At 46.2% G+C, this 27211-nt stretch overlaps 1 protein-coding gene across 12 annotated transcripts in view; it reads right to left on the bottom strand.

The window, feature by feature from the left end:
* Nucleotides 1-1844: 1844 nt before the first annotated feature.
* Nucleotides 1845-27211, bottom strand: part of LOC144138406 (uncharacterized) — a 114182-nt gene continuing 88815 nt past the window's right edge. The window contains exons 3-8 of one of the 12 annotated variants that reach the window (XR_013315879.1): nt 15950-16136; nt 14492-14815; nt 14218-14378; nt 6326-6388; nt 5039-5101; nt 1845-2026 (exon numbers count right to left, since the gene is read on the bottom strand). Coding sequence is in view for 1 of the 12 variants with exons in the window: in XM_077670674.1 (XP_077526800.1) it covers nt 1893-2026; nt 5039-5101; nt 6326-6388 (260 nt within the window). In the remaining 11 variants the exon portion in view is untranslated. Of the gene's footprint in view, nt 2027-5038; nt 5102-6325; nt 6389-14217; nt 14816-15079; nt 15252-15949; nt 16137-27211 lie in introns of all 12 variants that reach the window. The other 11 variants (XR_013315877.1, XR_013315878.1, XR_013315885.1 and 8 more) reach the window with 11 other exon arrangements.

Raw genomic sequence — 27211 nt, 5'->3', positions numbered from 1 at the left:
GTGCGGTTGACCCTATATTTATTTGCAGAGGAGATTTGACGGCAGCAGGATTCCACGAGTCGGGAAGCACCCGTGGAATGCGACTGAGCAGCGCAGAGGCCTGGGTGTTCTCTGGCGCGTGGCTCGTCGTGCGTGTCGAGGCCACGCGCTCCTGACGTTAGAGGTAGCGGCCAATGATGATGCAAGTAGGCTCTTGCAACGATGATGAAGGGCTGCTACAATATCATATAAATCCAGCGTACAACACCGGTTGATGTGAAGTCCGAGTGTAACTCCTTCGACGCAAGTGCAACCTGCTACCTGACACCCGGAACACCGACATTACCCCAGCACCACCATACCATCGCTAGACTCTAACAGCCTCCGACACCGAGGACACCATGCCTCTGCAGGTGTTTTTATTATCTTTCATCAATAGCTACCAAATCCCACCCCCATCCACCCTTGCTGCGAGCACACAAGCACACCCACCATCCACCTAACCGTAATCACCATTTCTCAACAAGTCGGCTAAAGCTCCTTCTTAGGAAGTGTACCCGCGGCGGCGTAAAAAATCCCAAAGCTCTACCCAGGAAGTGTACCCGTGGCGGCGTAAAAAATTCCAAAGCTATATCCAGCTACCCACACTCACCATCATAATCACCGAGGGACATGCCTCGCTCCATGGGAACGAAGCCGTACATGATGTGCCCACGAGCTCACTTTACGGGCACTCGCTGCAAGGCCAAGCTGCTCAGCATAGATGAAGGTCCCTCTACATTTCCTTACCTCCTAATTAAGCGCCATCCTATCGCACTACCGTCACACTCACAGTACGCGCTCAGGCCCCACCATGCCCTCTTCGTCAAAGAATTGCTAATTTGGCGCCGACTAAAAGCTGGGACATCATAACAGCGTCATCTTGTCCCATATCTACCAGCCACACTTCACGCCTGTACTGCAAATTTATTCTACCTCGGCCGACTTCATCTCCCTGGTCCTGAACACCCTATTCCTCTTCCTCTCCCTTTAGAAAAGCTTTTCGCCACACCATCATCCAAGTCGCACTCAACTGCTTACAAACAAGGAAACATAACAGGGCAACATTGGCTGATTGGCACTAAAAAGAGCCCCTGAAGCCCATACCAACTTACAGCCGATATGGCATTATGGACAGGCCCACGCAAATAATGTCTTGGCAGGTGTCGCACGTCCAAAACGTAGCGGCTCGCCTACCTGCTTGGTCACATCTTCCCCAGCACAACACGTGGCAAACATGCCTTCGAGTGCAGCTGACAACCAGCATGACAAGCGGTACTGTAAAGTTGTGCGAAACGCATAAAGAAGCTTCATTCTGTCACACGTAAACAAACATTTAGAGCATTTAGGTAAACGCCAAGCAACTTGTTGCCCTTTTACATTACCAGCTTCAACATTTCCGCATCCACGGATAACAATTGTTGTACCCTTGACGGAAAGAAACATTGTGGCCCGAGTTGTGTTTGTGCCTATGCGTGCGTGTGCTTGCGCATTCGGTGTGTGTGTGTGTGTGTGTGTGTGTGTGTGTGTGTGTGTGTGTGTGTGTGTGTGTGTGTGTGTGTGTGTGTGTGTGTGTGTGTGTGTGTGTGCCTGTGTTGGTGTGTGTGTATGTGAGTGGGTTTATGGGCGCGCATGTGTGTGTGAGTGCGCGCGTGCGCGTTCGTGCGTGAGTAACAGAGATGGTTTGTCACCCCGGCGTTTTTTAGCATCCGCACCACGTTTTTCGCCGAGAGTTGAGATGGTGGGTGATACATGCAAAAAAATAAAAAAAGTATACACCCGGTTGTAATTTCACTACCGTGAGAACTAATTGAACCATTTAAGAAGGCAAGATACAACGTCTCTTTAATCGATGCGCCTTTGCAGAAGTAGGTCTACTTCTTCTCTGGTGCCAACTCCGCCTCCCTTTCGAAGACGCTGTCCCAACCCTTTTTAAGAGCATCCGCTGAGGCCTTACTTAGATCGGGGCGAACCATCGCCGCAGCGTCCTGGAAGATGGACACCAAGACTGCAAGATAAAAATGCCGCAGAATTAGTTTCGACCACTGTTCAGTGAATCGCTAACCGCGTATAACCGCCACTAATCTAAACCTGGAGCCGGCATTAGATATGTGGCAACTTAAGAAAGAACGCCCGTATTTTTAAAAATTGAGGCGCCTTCCGGACGTCACTAGGTTATACCGCTAGCCGCACGGCGTGACTTTACACGTATGTTTTGCATAAGAAGGTGGTGATTTTCAAATCTGTCAACACTTTCAGCAACTGCATGATGCATTTTCTGGTGGAACAATATTGTTCCGCTCTTGGCGAAATATAAAGTCCTTGTTTTCGTCAAAGATATTCCCGCGTCCCAGAGAGACGTTTATCCGGATAAATGCATAAATGCATATAGCGCTACCATCTTTATCCCAAGCAACAGCCTCAAAGCCTCAAAGTTGTTTTCATTTTTAAATGTGTTAATTATTTTTTGATAAATGGTACACTTTGTAATTTTTTTATCTATTTACCTTGAGTGCCTACCGAATTTACATTTCCCTCGCATGGAATAACCAGTCACATTACACCGCTTCTATTCCTCTTTTTCTCTTTTTTGTTTTCTTTCTTTCCAATTGTTTTTTCCTAAAAGGAAACTGGTAACGTAAAATGTGCAGGGTATAGGTCTCTTCTCGACTATGAAATTAACACTTGAGTCTCCAGGCTTAAATTCCACTTTGAGATTTTTACCTTTCTGTCCGCACTGCACCAAACAAAAAGGAACAAACTGAATCGGATGGGTATGACCATTATCTGCCTCTATCCCAGTTGACATTGACGTTAATCTCATAAAAATTTAGTTACCAACCTCATTTTGCGAAAAAATTGAGGGGGTGCACTAGAGGGGACCACTATTTAAAGGGACACTGAAGTGAATTTGGCAAGCTCCCGTTTTTGCTTGCACTGCGTAGACTGGCTCAAATTAGCACACTTTTCATCGTTTATCCGGTTGACAAATCGGTAATTATTTTACAAAGCGCGAAAGAAGAAAAACTACCATGCGCGGTTTGCGGCGGCCGCACGAACTAAGGCTGTGACGTTGAGAGGAGGGGCGCCGTGATTGGACGATGCCCAAGGTTAGCAATCACACAAGTTTCGGTTTCGGTTTCGGTTCTGTAAAACATAACCAATGGCTTTGTTGGATGGGCATTCTCAATATCTCAGTAATCATCGTACCGCGCTTCTGCCATGTTGTCGGCTGTAAAATGCACAAGATAAGCCTCCCAGGACGGCTTGTAGTCGTAGCATTCACTAGCCGAGACCTACGCAGTGCATGAACGCCCTCCGCGTACCCGCAGACGCCCAAATGTCATGCGCTTTTCCCCCATACTTGGAGCTTGCCTCCCTCATGCCTGTATCGTTAAAAGTGTGTTCGCACCAGGCCAAGGGTCTGTTCATTCTGGCCTGTGCCCACTGCCTGCAAGCAGTCGGTGCTTATGGCAACAGCACGCCAACGAGAACTCGCTAGCGCTCCAGTGCCAGCCTGCGCGCGTTTTGTGAACTAGTTCGTGTAGCCATGAACGTTGCGGCCCCAAAAAAGGTAAACTCAATATAGAAAACATCGGCGGAAAACAAAAAAGTTAACTTACAAAAAAAAAAGCACGTACCCGCGGGGATTCGAACTCGTGACTCGCAAAACATTTGCGGTGAATTCCTAGCGCCCCAGACTGCTAGGCCACGGAGCGGGACGCGAACGCCTTGCTAATATAGGGTATATATTGTACAACCGGTTTACACTTTTATTTAGTTTTGGCATTTCAAGCCGCTTAGGTGACTATTTGTTGTATTGCAATCGTGCAGTAAGCGTCGCCCGAGTTTCCACAGTAGCTCACGTCTAGCAATTGCATTTCGTAGACGGAAAAGCGTTCGCAGATGCGTAGTCGTGCTGCTGACCGCTGTGCTTGTTCGCCCAGCGCAAAAAAATGCTTCCCGCGCCCTAGTTTTACGCTGTACGGTAAAAATATCAGTTGATTTTATTTGCTTAGTACCTATATTGACTTCGCTGACTCTTCTCCCGCCTTCAAGAGGCCTTATATTTTCCTACTGGCGTACCAGTCAGCGAAGCGTCGCATGTGCAGCGCTTGTGTGAAGCGACCTTGACTGGGAGCTAGATACAGTGTACAAACAAACCAAGTAAAGAAAGGCACATTCTTCCATTCACAAACGTGTCCTGGCTTCGTTTCAACTAAGCGAACGAATTGCGACCAAGCAATTTTTTTTAACCTCCTTGATTGCGACGACCCGCCGGCGGCCGGCGGACGAAACGCTGGGCCGACTGACTCTGTCGGCCGGGGAGCCGTGCAGTAGCGCAGCCGTGGCGCAGCCGTGGCGCAGCCAATTGCCAGCTCATCCCCTCCTGACGTCACACGAAAACGCCACAGAAAATGGGCGAGCGTAAAGAGAGGAGGACCGCGTTTTCGAATTAGTTTTTCTACTAAATAAAATCGCGTAAACGCGCCTAGAGTGGTCGAAACATGGCATGGGGACTCCGGACTACAATTTGCGCTAGTAATCCCGCAATGTTTACATATCACTTCAGTGTCCCTTTAATGGAATGCCCCAAATCAGAAATTTAATTACCTCACTAACGCTTGTACAGTTTTTGTATACGACAAATAGCATGGCATTGAAGACATCGTTCTACTTTCGTTTATGTACCGAATACGAAGGTTGTCTCGCGAAATATTAAAGCTTGTTTGGTTTACAAATACCTATAGGAAGGGCTTTTGCGAGGCTACCATAGACAAAGCCGCTGGTAAGTTGCCTTAAATTGCGTAGTGTGCGGTAGCTTACAAAAGAGGGACTCGACAACTAGCTAAGCAGAAAACGCCGTGGCGGCCTAATACTCTACAGGTACCGCAACTGCGCGAATATTGTTACCTATTTCCTATTTTGAAAGCAACAAAATTGAACTGGTCATTTGCTCGAGACTAACACGACACAATTGAAATAAACCATGAAAAGTATGTCAGATGTTCAGCCATACCCAGAATGACAGCAAAACCAGCCAGAAGGCGGTTTCCCACGAAGTGAACCATGTTGAAGCTGGCTGCAACAAAACGAAAGAGACAAATATTTCAGTGGGTAATTCACAAGATCAATGTTTCGCAAACCCTTGCGAGTAAATGAATGACTGATTCAAATCTGTCAGGGGGTAGCGAGGGTGAGTCCGAGCTATCTGCGCATTCCACGTTGCGATGACAGAAGAGGCGCTCCATTCAAAAATATGGAACGTATACTTCTCGTAAGGACTTAAGCGCCACCCCGGGGGAGAAGGAGTAAAGTAGACACACAAACGATTGGAAAGGCGACAAAGATGCTGCTGGGAAGGTACACTGCAGAAACCCTTTAAGAATCCTCCATCGTCTACCTGACACTCCAATTAGGTCGAAGGTATTGCATAATATTATTAATCACCTCCAAATGCATATCTAAGAAATGAGCCGTGCAAGCTTACAGACGGCGACATTGCCCCAAAACGCACTTCCGCAGGGCCAACTCTCTCTGACGATTATGATGATAATGGGTGATGTGAAAGATTGTAGAAACGCGAAGCTTTCTTTTTTGAAAAGCCAGTGTCTTCAAAGCCCGAAGCCAACGCCCTAGATCCGAATAGTTCCCCAGGAGGCACAGCAGGACAGCCAATTTGCAGAATAGGTTTCATCAAAGACACGTCATGCGCATCACGAAAAGGCGCCTCCCGTGGTTGGAATCGAGCCTGGGTCTCCGCGTTATGTCGTCTACCCGTCTGCAGCATTCGGACATGGACGAAGCAGATTGCACTGTGGACATTGGCTTAGATTGTAGGGGGGGCAAGCCTCGCGTTATACCCATATATCTTTAAAAAATCGGACTTTGATTTTTCCTCAAGCCATAAAAACTGCCAAAGGAAACACTTTAAATATAGCGATGCACTGTGAAACCATTGCAGGTTTTTTGCAAATCCCGCAGAAAATATCGTCATGCTAGGGTAACATAACAGACACCCGTTCATTAAACTATTCACCCCTGATATTGAAGTCTTACTTTCTTTGGCTCTACTACCAATTTTTCGAGGAGCTACTTCTGTTATTCATGCACAGTGTGCCAGTGCGTTTATAATATACCACATAACGCTCGACTGCCTGTATCACACCATGAGAGCCAACGACACAATTGATTGGCTGAACAGCGGACAATGAAGCTGCTGTTGCTGCTTGTAGCACGATCTCTTCCCATGAATCTGATGGCTTCTATCCAGGCAGATCAAGACATTAAACGCTTATTGTCACACCTTGTATTTCAACAGCCGAGCTGTTCAAGCTTGAAATCCGTCCGTGCCTGGCGTCCCTCGGAACTGTGAGAAACAAAGTGGAGAGGAGAAAACTGCTAAACCAGCAAGTCTGAGGGAAGGTGGCGAGGGCACAAGGAGCGAGGGAGGAAGTGTGGGGAGTGCGCGCCTGAAGAAAAAACACTTCCCCTGGTCGCAATCGAACCACGGTACCTCGCGTTATGATACCGGCGTCTCTCTGCTGGAGCTAACATTTTTTCCCTTTATTATACTGCGCTATCATCGCATTGGAGGCGACCGACATTTTCTTTGTGTTTGATGCATGGCCGTTGCATTTGCAGTTTGGCTGAGTTGAAGTGGACAGATGCCTAAGGGGGGTAAGGGGGCTCGTCGAGGATTAGATGCGCCTGGTGAGGACGTTGCTCTGGCGAGCAGGTTTTTTTCTAGCTGAACGGGAAGGCGTGCACTCGGCGGTAGCAGTGTCCGATCTACTGCTAAGATTGACAGGCGTCACAAAAGCCAAGTTAAAACTAGTTCATATCCCAAGCTGCACTATTACCTCAATCTTTGCATGTCAATTGCTAGGGGGGCCAAATTTTTTTAACGCCCTCCCCTGTGCTCCTCGTCGGGAAAACTCAGCACTTCCGCCAAGCCACAATAACATCTTGGTGTTACGTTATTTCCAACTATGTGTGGAATCCGCATATATTATGGAGCTGTTATAGGCTAGGTTGTGACAAAAATTTGAGTGTCCACAACATATGTAGAAAAAAAATTGGTGGATACAAATAAATACTGCACCAACGCAACTTTTTGGTAAATGGTTTCTACTTTAAATCAAATTTTTCTATTTAAAACAATCACACTAATATTGGCCCCTAGGTCGCCTCTATGACTTGTGCTTTGTTTCATTTAATTGTCAAAATTATTTCGGTGTGCATTCGCGAAGGTCAGACCATTCCCGGCTGCTCACAATACCTGAATGTTTACGGAGGGAGCATGGTTACACAAAACGGCATTAAAAGTTGTTGAACATAACTACCCCCCGCAAAAAAATTGTATGTCAATTAGCCTACGCCGAATTTTATGCAGTCATTGTAAATAGATAGTTCACTGCAAATTGGAAAATATTGTGCAATTATAGTCTGCTGCAATTAATAATGGACAGCCTTCTCTTGGTGCGCTAGAATTAAACTGTAGGCCTTCGAAGTATCAGGCAGCTAGTAAACTGAGAAGTATCCTCAATCGCGAATTACACATTTATTTCACTGCGCCCAGCTCCGCAGGTGATCCTTCTTAAGAGTGTGGACGGACACTTCATTTTTCTTGGCTATACAATGCTCACTCAGTCAAGTTTTATATTCCGTTCAAGTCATTTCTTAACGGTACAATATTATTGCAATACTGTATGGTACACTGCTAGCAGCTCATGGCTTCAGGACGACCCGTTTTCTCCGTTACCAGTTCATATATAAGGTCCTATTTTCCAAATAGGTCAAACATACCCATACAGAATTTAAGGAAAAAAGGAAAAATTTGTTACCCTACGTCCAAACGACAATGTGAAAGCTGAAAGCTAATGTATAATGTATTTTAAATGAGGCACCATACTGCCACAAGAAATTAAAAAATTTGCAATGGATTTTAGAAATTTTAGGATAAGTATGAGTTTGGCTTACTTTAAATTGAAACAGTAAATTTTAAGTAAATTTTAACAAGTATCACAACTTCAGCCATTACGGCACTGGCGCTTCTAAATGCCCTGTGACTAACCGCTACGTGCAGCGCGTAATGCAGCGTGACTGTCGCACCTGGGCACGCAATTGCATCCAATGCCAACGCGCAAAAATTCCCCGGCACTTCACTTCGCCGGCCCGGACATTTCTCCTGCGATCAGAATAATCCCAAAACGTCCAAATCAACATTATTAGTACCCCTTCACTAGACAAAACTTGCTGCTATTGCCTCACCGCCACTGATCATTTCACGCGATTGCCTGAGGAATGGCCTTTTCGAAGGATTACAGCAGAACACGTCACCTGGACTTTATTCTCCGGCTTGATATCCCGCTTGTGCACCCCTCGTCGCGTCACAAGACATCAAGGACGGCACTTTATATTCCACCTCTTCAGGGACCCCCCCTCTCTTCCATGTTCCTGCATTTGCGGAAAGCCAGTTGCCACCCTCGCACCAACGGGATAACCGAGCGCTTCCGCTGACAAGTCGAAGCACGCACCAAGTGCCACCATTACTAAAGATGGCTCGAGACACCCCCTGCTCTAGCTCTCGCTCTGTGCACCACCTTCAAACGGGACATCCACGCCAAGCCCGCTGATCTCGTATACAGGGAACAGCTTCGCCTAACCGGGAAATTCTTCGCCAACACGGCTTCCGACATCCCCAGCTTGAATCCTCCTGAGTTTGCCGCCTGTTTCGACGCACAATCGGCGCTCTGCGTCCGTCGAAAGCTCTCATTACACTAAGCCGGCGTCGTTCGTATTTAAGAACTCGGCAAGATTCACGCATGCTTCTATCCGGGGTGGGACTGTACGTGCGCCTCTACAACTAAATTACTCCGTATCATACCAAGAAGTGTGGCCGAGTCAGCACTATCGAACTGGAATGACTGCGAGTTCATTCCACTTTTTTGTGAGCCAAGGTTGGAATGGGAATGGAAAGCCGAGAACGTTTCGAATAATGGAATTGCAATGGCATTAAGCGGATCTGGCCCGGAATGGAATGGGAATGAGATGGGCTCAGTTTTTAGACCAGCTTTGTCGATCCTGTGCGGCGACCTACAGCCAAGCTGGCTGTGTAACTAGCGCCACTGCAACCCAAGCGGTCGATCGCTGCTTTAGCTCTACGCGGATGCTGGGAAGTGTCAGTTGAAATTGGTGACACATGCAATCAATCCGCCACACGAGACGCTCTAAACAGGTGAAATGCTTCTGGCCCACAAAGTGCGCCAAAGTGACTGCTCTTCGCGACTACCGTCTCATTCCGTAGCCGCGCAATCGTCAAAACCCGGAGCGGCAAGCGCGGCCACTCTTGTCCACCATAGAGATGGCAACCCCCGCTGCCGTGGATCTTATCTTTTGAACCATGAATGAGCAAGTTCCAAATGCCACTTGTCAGCCTCAGGTAAACCAAAATTTAAGTTGCTGAAATAGAACAAGACGTTTCATCAAATTGGGAGAAATTATGACACCGTCACACTCTCGAATTTCTGCGGGGCCACATCATTTCAGTGCGTTGGCACAACCATGCCGTGATGGCCTTTTTCACCCATTAACCCTCCAACACTGCAGTTCAGCCGTTCGCTTTTAACTTAGCATTACAAGATTTACTTTGCGCTCAGAACGTGCGCAATAAGGTGTGCGACGTGGACTGCGCCAAGGTGGGGTAGTAGGAAGGGTGGCACGCATGGGAACCTTTTTAGGGTGAGCCTGGCTGAACGATTACGTTCTCAGGTGGCAAAAAACGCGCCGTTCTCGTACAGGCGTGTACGCAAACTTTCAATTAGCTGCACACGTGGGTATAAATTTGCTCCGAAACCGAGTATGTGTTAGCCTGCGGGTATGCGTTGGGCTAACCTCTCTTTTGGCTCAGGCTGAGAGTATGGGCCGGGCGGGTGACACCACAGACTGGTACGCGAGATGTGGATGAAAAAAAAAGCTGATGTAATATAAATGTTCATTTGGCAAGGGTGGCCTGTGGCCAAATAAAATATGTGAAAATGTCGAAGGGTAACGAGCCGAGTGACTGTTGAGGAAAGAGTTGACGGGCGTACGCCATAGCATTATGTCTAACGTCTTCAACGGGACCCGCAGTTATACAAACAATGAGTTCGTCGTTCCTCGCTACGTCGTTAAACTAAACGATACGGTTTCCTGCTGTTAAGCCTAAACATAGTTCTAACAGGAGCGATTGGCGGATGCTTTTGTTCATATCAAGAAATGGAAGAAGGAAAAAACCTAGGGAAAAGATCTGTAAAAATGAAATGGTCTAAATTTGGTCTGTTAGCGGTGTCCCATGTTTCGCTTCATCTAGCACTTAGCAACATTGAAGTCAACCTGCAGAAAACCTAGCGACACCTAATTGAACGACACAACTCGGTCGCATACCGAAAAGTAGAACACTGCATAGGCCTGATTTTAGGGCCCGAGCCCGGCCCTAGCCCGCTTTGAAAAGCCCGAGCCAGACCTGGGCTTGTAACACCTAGCCCGGTCCCAGCCAGGGCCAGGGCGTTCATAAGTGATCCTGTTCCGAGCCCCGCCCGGGCCTGTCGTGTCAAGCCCAGGCCCGGCCCGGGCCCAGTCGTCTATTTTTGAGCATAGGGAGGAACCGCGTGTGTCTGACCAAGCCCGGTCTTAGGTGCTGAAGAAACTTTGTTTATTATATTTGGTTGAGTGTCCGCGTAGCCGTGAATCAGAAGGAGCGTCTAGTCCGTTCAAGCACATGATGAACTCAAACGCAAAAAATCAGTGTTTAAAATTGCGCGTAGTTTAGCTAACTCCGTCTACAGTTCATGCCACATCAACGTAATAATAGCTCGTATTGCTACACGAGAGACACCACTACCTTTCATGACCAGACCCTTGGCAACTTCACGTGGTTATCTCATCCACAAGTTCGTATTGCCGAAATATTTTGCTCCAAATTTGAATCCACGAGTATGTACGTGCGTTGAAATATTGTACCTGCAGTGATTGTTAAGCTCTGGTGTTTCCCTAGCACGCGATTTTGATTCCCGACCATGGCAGCCACATGTCGATTGGTGCGACATCTAGACATAGACATAGGTGCACAGCTGCGGGTTTCCTGAATAATTCCTTCCCCGCTAGGGCATCTTTCCATTTGTATCTTATACAGCAAAATATACAATATCAATGCAGTACATTAAATGTCATTAAAATTATCATCTAGTGAATATCAGACCTAGCAAAACAAGTTTTGCAAAAATGCGTACACCTATCATCAAGAAGCGCGTAAAAACAAAATCGGAATTTTCATTTTACTCGTCGTTTCTACACTTCACGGCGGGTCTATTAACGGCCGGGCCTATGAAATCAAGCCCGAGCTCGACCCGGGCCCATGGTGTCGAGCCCGAGCCCATCCCCGGCCGGTGGTATTGAGCCCGGGCCCGTCCCGGGCCCGCCGATAATTGGCTTCGGGCGGCTCCGCCGGGTTCACAGGCCGGGTCGGGCACGTGCTTTCGGGCCGGCCCGGGCCGTACAGTGCTCTACCTCAAAGTTAAGAGATGCTCGTGCATTCTCACACCACACGAGAAAGCATCGTTGCGACGATAGTTTTTTAGATATGACACTTTGGACGAGATTTGAGCAAGCTCCTGCCATCCGTCGACTTTAGTAAAGTGCATGCATATTTTGCAGTTCCCAACGCGTCTGATAACGTCAGCATTAGGTTGCGTTTGCAAACCGGTACAGCAACAAAGAAGTGATTTCTGCATTGAGTAGTTACAGGATTGGCATTGATGTTCCCGGCATTAACGGAATATTGATGGGCGATATTTGTACGTTCTGGGGAATTGAAAGGAATGAAATTGCGTAAAGCTTCAATTCCTTCGAAAGGGCTTCGAATAGAAAGGGGCTGCCATTTAGCAACAATGATACCAAGTCATTCATCATGACGACAAAATCTTGAGCCTCCAAATCACCTCGAAGAACGTCCGCGTCTCGATAGACACACTGAAGCAGGAATACACACTCTCCAGGAGACTCCAAACCCCGGCGCACCACCCCTTACTCATCGGTCAGCGGCCTGCACCACGTGCTTCGGGTGAGTTAAAGACCTTCTTTATTGGGGGTCTGGTGATGACGCGAGCTCGTCGCGCACCCGGCTAGTTTCACGTCCGGAGCGGCAGGTCTAGCCCACAGGTCCAGTCGCGGGCACGCCGGACTTCCAGGATTTCTTTCTTGAGAGCGGGGCAACGCAGAAGAGAGTCCCACTCCTCCTGGCTGAACCAGAGGCTTGGGGACTCACACTCCCTGAGCATGTGAGCTAGAATAGAAGTCTTTCAGCAGGACGGCAGGCATCGTCATAATATACGTCGGTGTAAAGTTCGTGTAGAACTGCCAGACAAGGATACGTGCCGGTCTATAATAGTCTGAGGGAAACGGCTTGCGCCTTGTTCAACTTGGGTGAGGGGGTGAAATGAACGTTAAAAACATGTACATGAATTTTGTGACCGGGTTATAAGTAGCGGGAGCGTCCCTTTGGCCGTATGGGGGAGGGGAGTCAGCTCTCCTCACAGAGGAATCGCGGTCAGTGAGGTCGCGCGTAGCCACGTGAGCAGATTCATTGAGGCTCGGGGCAGCACCCGCGACAGATCCTACATGAGCGGGAAACCAGTGAATTAAATGATGCGTGAGAGCATCCGGACACCAAACGCTACGAAGGCGAGAAGGTTGCTCAGCTATGCGACGATTCTGAAAAGCCTTGACTGTCATTTTGGAATCACTGCATATCTCAGATCCACGACCGTCTAGCCGGCGAGGGCGATGGCTACTTGCTCGGCGACTTGGGGGCCTGAAGTTCAAATGGAAGCACTATTAGAAATCTTGCCGCTGCAGTCAACGACAACGACAGCAAAGGTCTTCTGTATCTGCACTCAGTGGCGCCAACGAAGCTTGCTATAATGTTTTTGCTTCATTTGTTCGAGGATCGCTACTGCTCTCGCCTTGCGTCTGCCCTCGTCGTTGACAGGATGTAAGTTTCAGGGCACGGGGCCTCTTGGAACTTCTCTCAAATGCACCTAGGGATCGGGGTAGTGCTGCTCGAGGAAACTGCAGAATGGTAACCTAGCTATTCGAAGATGCACCTGCCTGCTGCTAATGTGTTCAGGCGAGCGATTTGCGTCCGTTAGTGGGCTTCGGCAATCTCCTCAGAGGTGTTATGTAACCCCAGCCTAATGAGATCCTGAGTATGGGTTCTGGTGGTTAATCCGAGAGCCCTTTTTACTACATTATGGATGAGAGTGTTGAGCTTGTCTCATTCCCTCTGAACCAGTTGTGCATAGAAATTGTGTACGTGAAGTTGCACGGTACGAAGGCATTGATCAGCCTGAGGACTTTGTCCTCCTTCATGCCTCGGTGTCGATTTCAAATTCTGCGAATTATGTGAAATGCGTTTTTCGTCTTTGCAATTATTATGCTGAGAGCAGTTCCATTTCCGCCATTGAATTCGACAAACATGCGCAGGATCAGAATGACGTCTACTATGCCTATTAGCCCTTCGTCACTGGTGCGAAGAGTGATGTTGATTTCAGAGACTGGCTTCCAGTCTTTGGGTCTACCTCCCATATCTTCACTTATCTTTTCTGTAAACCAGAAATTCCGACTTGTGAGAGCACCGAAGCCCGGTGGGGCGGAGGTACTGCTCGGTCATAGATCGTTTCCTGCATAGCTGCTTCAAATCTTTCCTCGCAGCCCCCGGAGCCGAAGATGGTGATGTCGTCGACCTTGATGGTATTCTTGACGCCCTCGACTCTTGCCACCCTCTCCGAAAGGCCAATCATGCAGACATTAAACAGCATGGTGGAGATTACGGCACTCTTAGGAGTGCCCCGTCTTTCGAAGGGCACATCGTCGGAGCGGAAGTCTCCTATGCGAAGTTTGGCCTTCCGGTTCGTTAGAAAAGAGATAACTCAGCTGTGGAATCTGGAACCGAGACCCATATCTGAAATTGTTTGGACGATTAAGGTGTGGAGCAGGCTATCGAAAGACTTCTCGAGGTCCAGGACGAGCAGAGCCTTTACGTCACTTTAAGGACCGTCCACGACCGGATGCGTGATTGGTTTCATGGCTTCCTGCTTCTAGAATCCTACTCGAATGCCAATCATTCTGCATGGGTTAATCTCGTTGTCCTTCACCTACCTGTTAATCCTATTAAGTGCGGACTGCTTCATTATATTGCCGACGCAAGACGTTTGAGAAATAGGCTTGAGGTTCTCGATGTTCGGTGCCTTGCCGGGTTTGGGGATGACAACCGTGCAGGCCAATTTTCATTCAGCAGGAACAACGCTATTCTTCCAGACCTGTCGGTAAGAAAGGCAATCGATGGGACATCAAGGTTTCTCATTATTCTGTTAGTGACCCCGTCGGGACGCGAGGCAGACTTGTGATTGGGCGCAAAGATGGCCTGTCTGACCTCGGCAACAGAGACGTTTTCGTCCAGTATGTGGCGAGGAGGGCCTCGGTATTCCGGGAAATGTGTCACGTGCTTTGGTCGCCGCATGCAGTTCAAGAATTTTTTCGAACCCTGTGAGGGGCTCCTCTCTGCGAGGTGGGGTAGGGGGTGGTGTGGCTGCGATTGCATCGGTACATCTCAAAGGGAGCGCCGGTGATGAAGCAGAAGCCGACACAGCCTCTAGCTCGAGTGGTCGAAGATGCGTCTCGGCAGCAGAGCAGCCATGCCGGTAGAGCATGTGAAAATGAACTTCGAACAGCGAAAGCACGCATCTTGTGCGCATTCCTGCATAGACACCACAAATTAGAGAACCCAGCCTGGGGTAATTTCGAAAATTCGCTGCTTGTGGTAGCAATGAAGATTTGCTACTCCAGAGTTTAAATGATGGGTCCGCATACGCAAATTCTCCATGTGCTTCACAGTTATAATACCCTATCTGCTGTGGTGCACCCTACACAGGAGCCGCAGTTTTTTTTTGGTAATTTTTTGCTAACGTCCCCATAGCAAGACTATATTTAAGAAGCTCCGCACTTAAAGAACAAAACTAACCATTATAAACCGTTAAAGGCGGGGTAGATGGGGTGCATTGATTGTCTCATATCTCGCAGTTTATTTCGGTCGCTTCTTTGGTTAACTTTGTTGTCTTTTCATTGGCAGTTCATGTCTGGGGAAGGATATTTCGGCGATCTCTTATTTGCCGTTGGAATTCAAGATCAGCCAGCTTCAAAAAGCAGAAAAAACTTTCCCGAAAAAGTCCTAGCTGTCAGGCGGAAACTTCCGGTAAGGCTGCCATGCTGATTATATAATTCCCCTTGCAACAAACGGCTAAACAAACTCAACAAAAGCGACAACCCAGGTTGCCTGACTTTCTACCCTATTGCAATTGGTTATATGACATCACGCCAAGAGCACACTCCCACTGGGCAAATGAATTTGGCTGATCTAGATCCGTGCCACAGCCGCATCTCGCTTATCTTTATACAAAATATGATGTTCATACTCGTTTTCCGGGTGTTATCAGATCTGTTTTGTTTCAACCGCTTTTGTAGAGGAACGTTGCTGAGCTTCTCTTACCACAAAAGTTTATCTGACTTTGTTCCTGTTCCTCGATTTGACTCATTTCAGATAATATCCCGCTGTGTTCCTCTTCGCTGTTCCCAATGGTATGGAGTTGGGCATTGCACAGCGAAATATACCAGATGCATTTTCATCACCAAGGCAGCAGCACCAAAAGATACGGTCTGCTTTTACCAAACATATTGAAAAAGACTTTCTGGGAATGTCAGTTTAACCTCCAACTCTATGGCGCTATTTTGGCTTTGAAAACCAAATCTCGTAAACAAGCGTTGACTTGTTTTAGGCAAATTTTTAAATCAATAAGGTGTAAGTAAAATGTGCGTGAAACTGTTGTTCACTTACGGGTTACGTCTGGGATGGCCTGGGCAAAAGCTTGCAGTGCGGGGTATCGGCGGAGGAGCTGAACTCATGCGCCGCTTATATGCTCCGAAACACCGCCCTGGCTGTAGGACAGGCCAATTATTGTTATCAGCAGTACAAAAAAGGTAAGAAGGATGAGCTCTGTATTGACAAGTTTCCTCCAAAAAGTCTGAAACGTAGAAAAACGTTCAATATAGATTGGAGAGTTTGAAAGAGGAAGCTTTCCATTTAAGTCTTTAAATAGGTCTTGCCATAATTGGCTTTCACTCACTGACACGATATAATGACCCCTACATTAAAATAAAGAGCTAAAGAACGAAACCTGGAATGCAACCAATTTTCTATCTCAATATTTCTCCTTGCGTTGGTAGCCGAGCGCAAGCTGCGCGCTGACCGCGCTGACGCACAGATGGCGCTGCGGTAAAAGCGGCGGAGCGCGCAGCTGCCGCGGCGAGGAGAATGGGGGAGGGATGTGGACTACGCCCGCGACAACGACGCGGGACAAGGCGAGTTAAAAAGATGCCTGGCATCTAAAATTTTGTAGCGCTTCTAAAGCTTCCGTGAAGGAAGGAGCTCTGTATTTTTTGTGAACACCTACGCAAGTTTGTAAATATATAGCTAGAGAAAATATTTCAGCGCTATAATCAGCAGCGCTATCCGCTGACGACGCGTGGTTTCCGGCGTCTTTCGGCGTAACATTCCAGCGCATTTAGGCGCCGAGAGCACCGCGCGTTCGAGCGCGCGCTGGATCCCAGCTTTTTGCGTGCGGCTTGTTTCAGCGCCGAAAACCGCGCGTGTTCCAACGCGCGCTGCATTGCGCCGTTTACGCCTCCAGCAGAATTCAGTATTTCACATTACCTGGTTCACTACCATTCAGTGTACATGCGCTTTACGTGAAAGAAAACACCTCTGGTTTATTCCTATACCATTATGATACATGTAATAACGAAACGTTCAAGCATAAATATCTTGGTTGTATCGTACATGTTACCTCGGCCCTGTCCTGGCGCCATCATGTTAATTATGTTTGTGTGAAAGCTTGTCGCGTTTTGGGTTTCCTACGTCGCAACGAGAAGCGTTTTCCAGCGAAGAGTGGCGGTACAAGACCAATGTTCGTCCCATAATCGAGTTTGCCTGTACGGTATTGGATCCACATAAAATCTTATATCGAGAAACTTCAATTAGTGCAAAATTTGACTACTCGCTTTGTTCTTAAAGACTACTCAAATAACTTCAGTGTGTCCACTACTAAGCGCAGCCTAGGTTGGTATTCGATTCATCATCGCAGAAGAGTACTAAGACTAAAATGTATTTCAAAATATATTTCATAACAAAAAAGGGATAGAGAGAAATTGTTAATAAATTTTGTGAGTCCACACTATGCTTCACTAAGGTCAGATCCCTCCTGTAAAATAAAAGAACTACATTCTAGAACCGAATTGTTTAACCACGCTCGAATAATGTTGTTTCAGTTATGTGTAATGATGTATTTTTGTGGTTTCAGTAGTGTATATTCATTCAATCTGCCGGGTTTTGCTTGTCATTGTCCTTCAGAGGATATTTCTTATTTGCCTGTGTTTTTTACAAATTTCTCTCTTCTCCCCCCAATCTAATGCCTTGAAAAGGCACTGGGGGTACTAAAATAAAAAAATAAATAATCAGGCAAACACTCGACGCGGCTCTCAAGTGCCGGTTCCCCCCAAGTACGGTCTCTTGGTCCTCCGTGCAAGAACCCGCGCTCAACGCACATGCACATCAGATCCTCAAATAATCATCAAGGTCGCACTGGTCCCGCAAGTCATTACAGAGCGAATTCTTGGCATACCTTTTCCCGCAGACTGGCATACCCCTGATTGCAAACCAACAAGCCGGTCCTCCCACCTTAGCACTATATGAACTCATATGTGGTGCATACTTGAGCACAGTGAGTCTTCAACCCTCTCCCTCCCCCACCAAATTGCATCAACTAGACTGCATAAACCTTATGCGAGTTCAACCGAGCACCCCAATCCGGTCAGTCGGCGGGCCTGCTACTCCCCCGCAATCGGCCAAACTCTCCTCACGGGCGCTAAGCGACCCCACGCCCAACCACGATAATATGCTGCACCACCTCCCTTCCAACATTAGGACCCATATCAAAGGGCATCACTTCCAAGCCATATATATCCAGCGTAAAACACCGGCTGACGCAAATTCCGAGAGTAACACCTTCAACGGAAGTACTTCTCGGCACCGGACTCCCGTGACACCGGCGTTACCCCAGCACCACCATACCCTCGATAGACTGTAACAACCTCTGACACCGAGGACACCATTCCTCCGACGGTTTCTTCATTAGCTTTCTTCAACATATACGAAACCCACCCCCACTACAATTTCTGCGGGCACACAAGCGCATCCAATATCCACCTAACCGTATTCACCATTTCTCAGCAAGTCGGCCAAACTTCCGTCGTGTAAAGTGTACCGGTGATGGCGAAAAAATTCGGAAGACTTATGCGAGCTACCCGCAGTCAACATCATAATCACCCATGACATGCCTCTCTTCATGGGAACGAAGCAGCACATGATGTGGCCCTCGCGTTCCACTTATGGGCACTCCCTACAATTCCAAGCTTAGGGCCTTTATAATTGTGCCTCAACATTTCCGTACCACCTACTACACTGTCATCCTATCGCCCTACCGTCACACTTGCACTAGGCACGCGGGCACCACCTTAACCTCTCTGTCGCAAAATAGCGAATTTGGCGCCGACTAACAAATGGCACATGATATGACAGCGCAATACCGTTTGATGTCGGCCAGCTACACATCTCACATTGCTGCCCACACAGTCTCCATGTGCCCCGAACACCCTATATTTCTCTCCCTTTAGGGAATCCTTTAACCATCGCTTCATCAAAGTCGCGCTCAACTGCTCACAAACAAAGGAACATAACCGGGCCATGACTACTCGAATGGTGCAACGTAACAGCGACTTTAATGCTATACATTCTATTTTTGCGAATGATATGTATACCGGAAAGAAAGAAAGATTCACTATGGCTTGTAAGTGGGCGATTTGTTGATGGACCCCGTTGGCTGATTGGCGCCAAGAAGATCGCCGGAGCCCCATAGCCACTTACTCCCGATATGGCAAATCAACAGGACCTAGCAAAGAATGCCTTGACGTGTGCCGCACGACCGAAAAGTAGTGGCTCGTCTACCGGCTTGTTCACATCTCTGACAGCACAACCGGTGGCAAACATGCCTATAGTGCAGCTGACATCCAGCATGTTGGCGGTACTGCAAAGTTGTTCGGAACGCGAAAGAAACTTCATTTCGTTATAGGTGAAACAGTCATTTAAATCATTTAGTTGAACGCCAAGCAACTCTTCACCCGTTTGCATTAAAACCAACATTTTTACATCAATTTTTACATTTTTACATTTTTATATTTTTATATGCTTGTTCCTTTGACTGAAAGAAATCTTGTCGCCTGAGTTGTTCCCCTGTGCCTGAGCATGCCTGTCCGTAAGTGTGTGTGTGTGTGTGTGTGTGTGTGTGTGTGTGTGTGTGTGTGTGTGTGTGTGTGTGTGTGTGTGTGTGTGCGTGCGTGCGTGCGTGAGCGCGCGCTTGTGTGTGTGAGTGCGTGTGTGTGCACGCGACTGCGTGTGCGCGTTCGTCTGTGTGTGTGTCTGTGTGTGCGTGTCTGCGTGTGCGCGCGTGTGTGTGTGTGATGATGATGATTGATGATGATTGTATTTAATGGCGCAAGGGCTTCTAGGCCAAAGAGCGCCAAAACAAGGGTGTGTTAATTTCGCAGGTGAGTTATATGCTGTATGCTTTTGTCAAACGATGGTTATGCAAAACTGGTGTACAGGGCCAATGATTGTCACTAAAAAGTGAATAATAGTCCAGCGAGTAGAAAAAGATTCGAGCTAAAAATCAGGGTCCCTCGGGGAAAGTTTTTGCTAGCACAAAAAGGATGAGGCCCACGAGTGTCACGGAAAAGTACCTCAGCAATGTTCTGATTACTGGCGGAGAAGCTGGTGTCATGTGCGATAAGAAATTTTCCTTAAAAAGAAACATCCCCCTCGCGAGGGGCACGATCAAATGCAGAGCATTTTCGCGGGGGGCGCGCCTGCAAGTCGTATGGATTACGTATTGGTTGTTGTGGTTGTAATTGTTGTCTTCCAGCGTAGACATTGTCGATGAAGTCGATGGTGAGACGTGAAACGTGCCGTGAACCCCCTGCCGCGGCTATGACTCAACGTGGAGTGGCTATGACGCAACACAATCCAACACAATCCCCTTTAATCCAATCCAATCCAAATCCAAACCCATCCAAGCCAAGCCAAGCCAAGCCAATCCAAGCCAATCCAATCGAATCTAATCTAATGCCCCTCGCGAGAGAGTGTTATAGCGCCGAAATCGCGCCACCACACGAACGCGCGATGTTGACGTCACGATCACGCCACAGATGTGAGCGACCGGAGCGCGCGCGAACGACATATGTGGTTTAAGCGCGAACCGACCGCGGCGAGAGAGCGCGATGCGAGCGCCCCCACCTGTTCTTGCGCGCGAACCACCTGTTGCTCAGCGCGAACCCAACGTGGTGAGAGAGGGTGTTTGCACGTCCCCACCTGTTGTGCGCCCGAACCGAACGCGGCAAGAGAGGGTGTTGCGAGCGGAGAGAAGGCGAGGAGGACGCGGGGGAGAGGGCGCACTTGTGGCTGACGGTTGAATGAGTCAAGGATATAAGGCGCGTTCGTAACCTTCCGTTCTGTGTCGGCTTTGTGGCTCAATGGGTAGAGCACCATGTACCTTGCGTTCCGCCCGCAGAGTCATGGGATCGAAACCTGCGCTGGTAAGTATTTTTTCTATAGTGTAGGGGGAGCGAAGCAGACTACGGACGTCAACTCGGGTGACATCGTGAGTTACTGAAATGCTCTGCATTTAAAAGGTAACCTCGGCCAAGTAGCCTAAAACTTTTTTGTAACTGATTATTCCTACATCCGAGAGAAAGTGTGCCGGGTGTAGTGGTATGTGCTGCGTCTGCAGATTAGCGAAGTGTCTCTGACATTCTCTTTTGAGTACCCTACATTCAACTAGGATATGGAGTACAGACAGAAATCCTCCACATTTATCACATCTTGGCCATGTGTTCAGTTCAAAAGCTATCCACGTGTGCCATGTGATGTGTCGTGTTCTTAAACGACGAAGAGCGACTTCTACAGACCTGTGTAGTTTTTCTGTTGTGTCTACCTATTTGTGGTTTAATTGCATAAAGTTTGTTTTTCGTTTGCGTGTCCCAGTGTTTCTGCCAGCTTTCCGGGAGTTTTCTGTTAATGAGCGATTTCAGGTCACAGTAAGGCACAGACATAATGTCCACATTTCTACGAAGAGCAGCAGCAGCTGCTTCTCTATCAGCAGTCTCGTTTCCCGCTATTCATCAATGGCCAGGAACCCAGCAGACTATAATTTTGAGCCCCATCGAGTATGCTGACATAATAGCGTTTGTGAGCAAGTTTAACACTGCATTCTTATGGGGCTTCGCTAACGATAGGGGGGCTTCGCTAACTACACTCAGTGAATCAGTGTATATGACTGAGAAAAATATTTTATTCTGCATTATGTGTTCTACAGTTATCGCAATACCTTGGGTTTCACCTGTTAATTTCTGGTTTTAGGGTTAAGGATTTTTGAAATGCAAAGGTTCGGTCCATGCACAGCACATGATACTGCAGAGTTTGTGTTGGAGGCATCTGTGTACAACTCTGTACATTGATATTGATGTGGAAGGGTTAGAAAATGTTGATGGATCAAGGCACCAAGTGCTTTGTTTTTGTCTATTTTTGTAAAGGACATGTAACATACCACTGGCGCTAGCTTCCAAGGGGCTATAACATAAGACAAAGTGGTTTTGTAGGTCTTTTTGAACAAAATCTCCACTTTGGATGCTAGAGTGTTTACGGTGATCGTGTAAGGCTGTGAAATTGAGGGCCTTTTTATGGAATAAAGATACGGTGGATGTGTCATGTATTCAGAAGTTCGATTGATGCTTTACGGTGGAAGTTCTTTTTACTGCGTAAAACAAGGCTGTGTAGGCATGCTTGATTTACCGGTGACCACATATCTGATTTAACATATAAGCTTTCTATTGGGCTGGTACGGAAAGCGCCAGTTGCCAATCGCAGGCTTAGATGATAAACAGCATCAAGCGGTTTCAGCGCAGCCTTTGGGGCTGTCTGATACGCCACACTACCATAATCAAGTCTCAATATTTAGAATATTTAGCATAGTAATATTTAGCATATTGCCACAAATTCCGTACGAGCAGAGACCAAGTAAGATGTCATTACTCCATGCAGTGTCAAACGATTTTTCTATGTCGAAGAAGACAGTCATGCAGTGATGCTTATGTAAAAATGCATCCCTTGCGTAAGACTTAAATTCCACGAGACTGTCAGTTGTGCACCTTTGTGACCTAAAGCCTGCCTGCGAATTGTTTAAAGTTTCATGGTATTCTAAAATGTGCACTAAATGTCTGTTAACCATTTTTTCATGCAGCTTACACAAGCAGCTCGTCAACGCAATCGTCCTATAGCTTCTTTGTAAAACAATTGCCTTTCTATCTTTTAAGCTTGAAATACCAATGGCCTCTTTCCATGAATTCGGAGACGTCCTGTTTGCCATATTTTATTGAATGAATGAAGAATTGCAGCATGGGTATCTTCGTGCGCATGTTTTATCATTTCGTATGTGATACTGTTCGCCCCTGGGGCTATTTTCCCGCGTGATGAGAGAGAGAACTTCTGCATAGTGAATGGACCGTTGTATTCAATTTTTTTATTTCATCGTTCGCAGACGTTGTTGTTCCATTAGATGTTTTTTTCTTAAAAACTGCGGTGTAGTGAGCAGAGCTGGAAACACCCTCAAAGTGTCGGCCAAGAGCATTAGCATGATCTTCAAACCTGTCTCCAGTCATGCTAACAAGTTGGAGGGTGCTTTTTTTGCGCCCTTGTAACGCACTAATCCTTTTCCAAACTTTGTGTATATCAGTGTATAATTTCATAGATCAGATAAATGCTTTCAAGCTCTCAATTTTTGCCGCGCGTCTTATTCGCCTGCCCAATGCTTTTGCACGTTTTAAAGAAATGAGGTTCTAAGTCGTTAGACGGCTTCCTAAGATACCCCAGGTTTTCTTTATTTCCTTTCGAGCTCCCCTGAACTCCTCGTTTACCAAGGCCTCGGTTTGTTGTTGTTTCTACCAGATGCTGAGGGATAGAGGAATGAGCGGCATTAATGATGTGTGCGATGATGATATCAGTAGTGTGGTCAATGTCAAGTTTTGCTAATTGTGCATAAGACAGTTGGGACATTTCTATGAACTTTTTCCAATCAGCACACTCTTCACGAAATATCCGTGCACGTGTTTGGATTGTGGCGCTGCTTATAGCGCTTAACGTGACAGGAAAGTAGTCGCTACCCTAGGGATTGGAACCTATACTCCACTTTATTAAAGGAAAGAGAGTGGGGGAGCCTATTGCCAGGTCGATCACAGAGTCTGTGTTGCGTGTTGTTCTGTAACAAGTTGGGTTTTTTTTGTTAAACAAGCAGGTACCAGATGAGAGAAAAACATTTTTCTATACGTCTCGCCAGGGCATCGCCACGTAAAGAGCCTCGGAGCTCATGGTGAGCATTAAAGTCACCCATCTTTATGAAAGGGTGTAGGAACTGGTCAAATGGACTTTTAAATTCATTAGCTCGGAGTTAGTACTCAGGGGTTATTTATAAAGAACAAACTTTTGTTAACTTATCAAAAATAGTTGCCCTTATGGGAACCGCTTCAAGGTTAGTTTGCAGTCTGATTTGGTGAAAAGCAATCCACTTCTGAACAACGAGGGCAACACCTGCAGAAGAGCGAGTGCAGCCATCTATATCCTTTTTAAAAACTGTGCACTGTGTCAGAAAGTATGTGTGATTTGGTTCAGATGTGTTTCTTGGAGACAAATTACATCCGACTTGTGTTCTATCAATGTCGTCAAGATTTTTCAACAAGACCCTACAATTCCACTTTCCAACGTCTTGCAGCGTTGATTTCGTTTTAGGCAAGATTGTGCTTGTTTGTTTGTTTTAGTTTTATTTTAATGCCCGGTTGCCGTTAACAATGCATATATTTCGTCTGAAAATATAGGTCTTACCTGCCTTCACCTCAATATTCGATCAGGGCGGCATAAGAAACAGGAACTTCTTGTCTTTCTCAAGGAATTTGTTTTCAAATTTGATATAATAATGCTGACGGAAACATGGTACTCATCGAACGAGGAAGTTTGCTGGTTTGAAGGTTATCAAAGTTTCTTCATAAATAGACAGCACAAGCAATGTGGTGGTATCGAAATCCTCATAAGGAATGAATTTCAATGTGATATAATTTCAGAGCTTTCATTCATAACTGACGATTTTGAATGTCTGGCGCTGGTGTCAAACAAAAATATTTACAGCGTCATGTACCGGCCACCGAACAGTCAGATAAGCAATTTCATCACCCACTTTGAGCGCCTCTTAAACTACGCGCCTGAAAATCATCTTGAATTAATACTTGGTGGTGACTTCAATATCGATATAAAGAAAACTGGCCCAGCGCAGGAGTCGTTCCGCTTAACGATAGAATCAAACGGTTTTGCGATTTGCAGTCAAACGCCAACACGTGTCACACTTCAGACAGAAAGTGTACTAGATCTTTTTATTACCAATACAAATAGTACCAAAATGTTATCTGGCGTTGTTTGCTCCAGCATAAGTGACCACTTCCCCATTTATCTTTTCTTAGAACGTCATGATAACAGGACGCATGTGAAAGTAGCAGCGACAGCAGGCATTCAAAACATAACACAAGATACTTTGCATTCTTTCCATTCCCGCCTCATGAACGAAAGCTGGGCCGACGTATTGTCCTGCGAAACTGCCGATGCTGCGTACGACAAGTTTTTATCAGTTTTTAAACGTGTTTACCTTGAAAGTTTTAAAGAAATAACTTTTAAAACGAATATTAAAAATCGCAAACCTTGGATAAACGAAGAATGCTTGAGACGAATAAAACAGAATAATAAGTTATACAAGAAATTTCTTAAAACAAGGCTAATTTCAGATCTACAAAAGTTTAAGCAATATCGCAACAAGTTGAACTCATTTCTAAAAAATGAAAAGCGGTGTTACTTGCATAGTCAGTTTCAGCAAGATGCCTGCAAAGGCACTGCAGATGTATGGAGAAAGATTAACAAGCTTCTTAATCTGAGAGCGCACCCCCCTCCTGTCGAAGAACTCGTTTCTCAAGGCTACCGTGTGCGCGGTATAGAACTTGCCGAACAATTCAATACATTTTTCAAACAAGTTGTCATGAGAACGCATTGCCACACAACTAACGGTCATGCAATACCTAGAAACCCCAAAAGCATATTTTTTGAACCAACAGATCAAAGTGAAATTGAGGCAATATTTATTTCTCTCCCGAACAGTAAAACTTGTGATGTTGACGACATGCAAATTGGTCCAGTCAAATACGTAATTAACACTATCACCCCGGTTCTAAGTTTTATATACAATTTAGCATTATCAACAGGTTGCTTTCCGAAGCTTATGCAAGTTTCAAAGGTTGTAATGCTTTTTAAAGGTGGTGATAGAAATGAGATGTCCAACTATAGACCCATTTCTATTCTACCGGTTTTTTCAAAAGGATTGGAAAAAGTAATCTATAAAAGACTCGCTAACTTTTGTAACAAATTCGAACTAATAAGTCCAGCGCAGTATGGCTTTCGTACCAAAAGGTCTACTGAAACAGCACTGCTAATGCAAAAAGAAATGATCCTTGACGCACTCGAAAATAAACAACTGTGTATGGGTGTATTTGTACACTTTTCGAAGGCTTTTGACCGCCTAAATCATCAGACCCTCCTCCAAAAATTAGAGTTATATGGCATCCGTGGCATCGCGTCTGATCTTCTTAAATCATATCTAGAACACAGGTTGCAATGCGTAGCAATAGGAAAGACCCTCTCTACTCTTCAACAAATTGAAATAACCACTGGTGTTCCGCAAGGAAGCATTTTAGGCCCGCTATTATTTATTCGGTACGTGAATGACATAACATGTATTAGTGACAAACCACATTATATTTTATATGCGGACGACACAACCCTCCTATTCAAAGGCACAGATATACCCTCTCTAATTTCAGATATAAATGGCGTTTTAGAAAAGTTGAACTCGTGGAGTACAGCAAATTCCTTACTCATAAATACTAAAAAAAACGAAAGCCGTGTTATTTCATTCAAGACAGAGTGTTGTTTCAGTGGACCGCAGCATCATAATGGATAACACTATCACACAGGTCGTAGACACCGTAAAAACATTAGGAGTTATTTTCCACAAAAACATGAGCTGGGACCATCACATGTTAGGAAAATCTGTCGGAATACTCGCCAAAGTTCGCTCCTTCTTTCCATTATCTGTAAAACTCCTTTTGTACAACGCGTTGTTTGTATCACATGTGAATTATTGCTTCCTTATCTGGGGCAATACAACAAACTGTAACATACAGAAAATGTACCTGCTCCAAAAGAAAGCAGTGCGTCACATAGCAAACGTTGACTACCTTTCCCACACCAAGGAGTTGTTCACGCGTTTTAAAATTGTACCTGTTCCTAACTTATATAAATTTTGCCTGGCGACGCGTTATAAAAAATCTGTTGCTAATTGTGAAGAAAGTTTCTTACAAATGCTATCCCTTAAACCGAACCCCGTAACTTACACGTTTCGAAAGCAACAATTTTGGTACCTTCCATTTTGCCGTACTGAGCATGGACGGCAGATGATAAGGTATGCCTTTCCGAGGCTACTAAATGATTTCATATCAGACGGTTTCTGCCTACAAGGATCTAGTGCTCGCGCTACACGAGAGCACTTCCTGTAACGTTTTTTTTACTGTTTTCAAACTGCCACTTGTTATGCCGATTTCGTTTTTCATAGATATTGCTGTTGTGCATTGCTATATATTATGCTCTATTTCTTGTTGACTCCGATCATGTTTGAGTGTCTAAGTAGTGTCTAAGTAGTTGTGTAATAGGGGTTATTTTATAAAGACAGTGCTTTTATCCAATCTGTTTTACCAATGGAGTGCATGTACCGCTTGTCACATGAAGCGCCTGTATTGCTGAGGGTGGGAGATGTGCCCTTGATGTATGCCTTGTACCCAAGGGGGG

This window comes from Haemaphysalis longicornis, unplaced genomic scaffold, assembly GCF_048455015.1.
Source record: "Haemaphysalis longicornis isolate Haplotype H1 unplaced genomic scaffold, Haemaphysalis longicornis Haplotype H1 scaffold_5, whole genome shotgun sequence".
Lineage (NCBI taxonomy): Eukaryota > Metazoa > Arthropoda > Arachnida > Ixodida > Ixodidae > Haemaphysalis > Haemaphysalis longicornis.
Note: the sequence above shows the minus strand (reverse complement) of the source record. Positions and strands in the feature narration are given on the sequence as shown.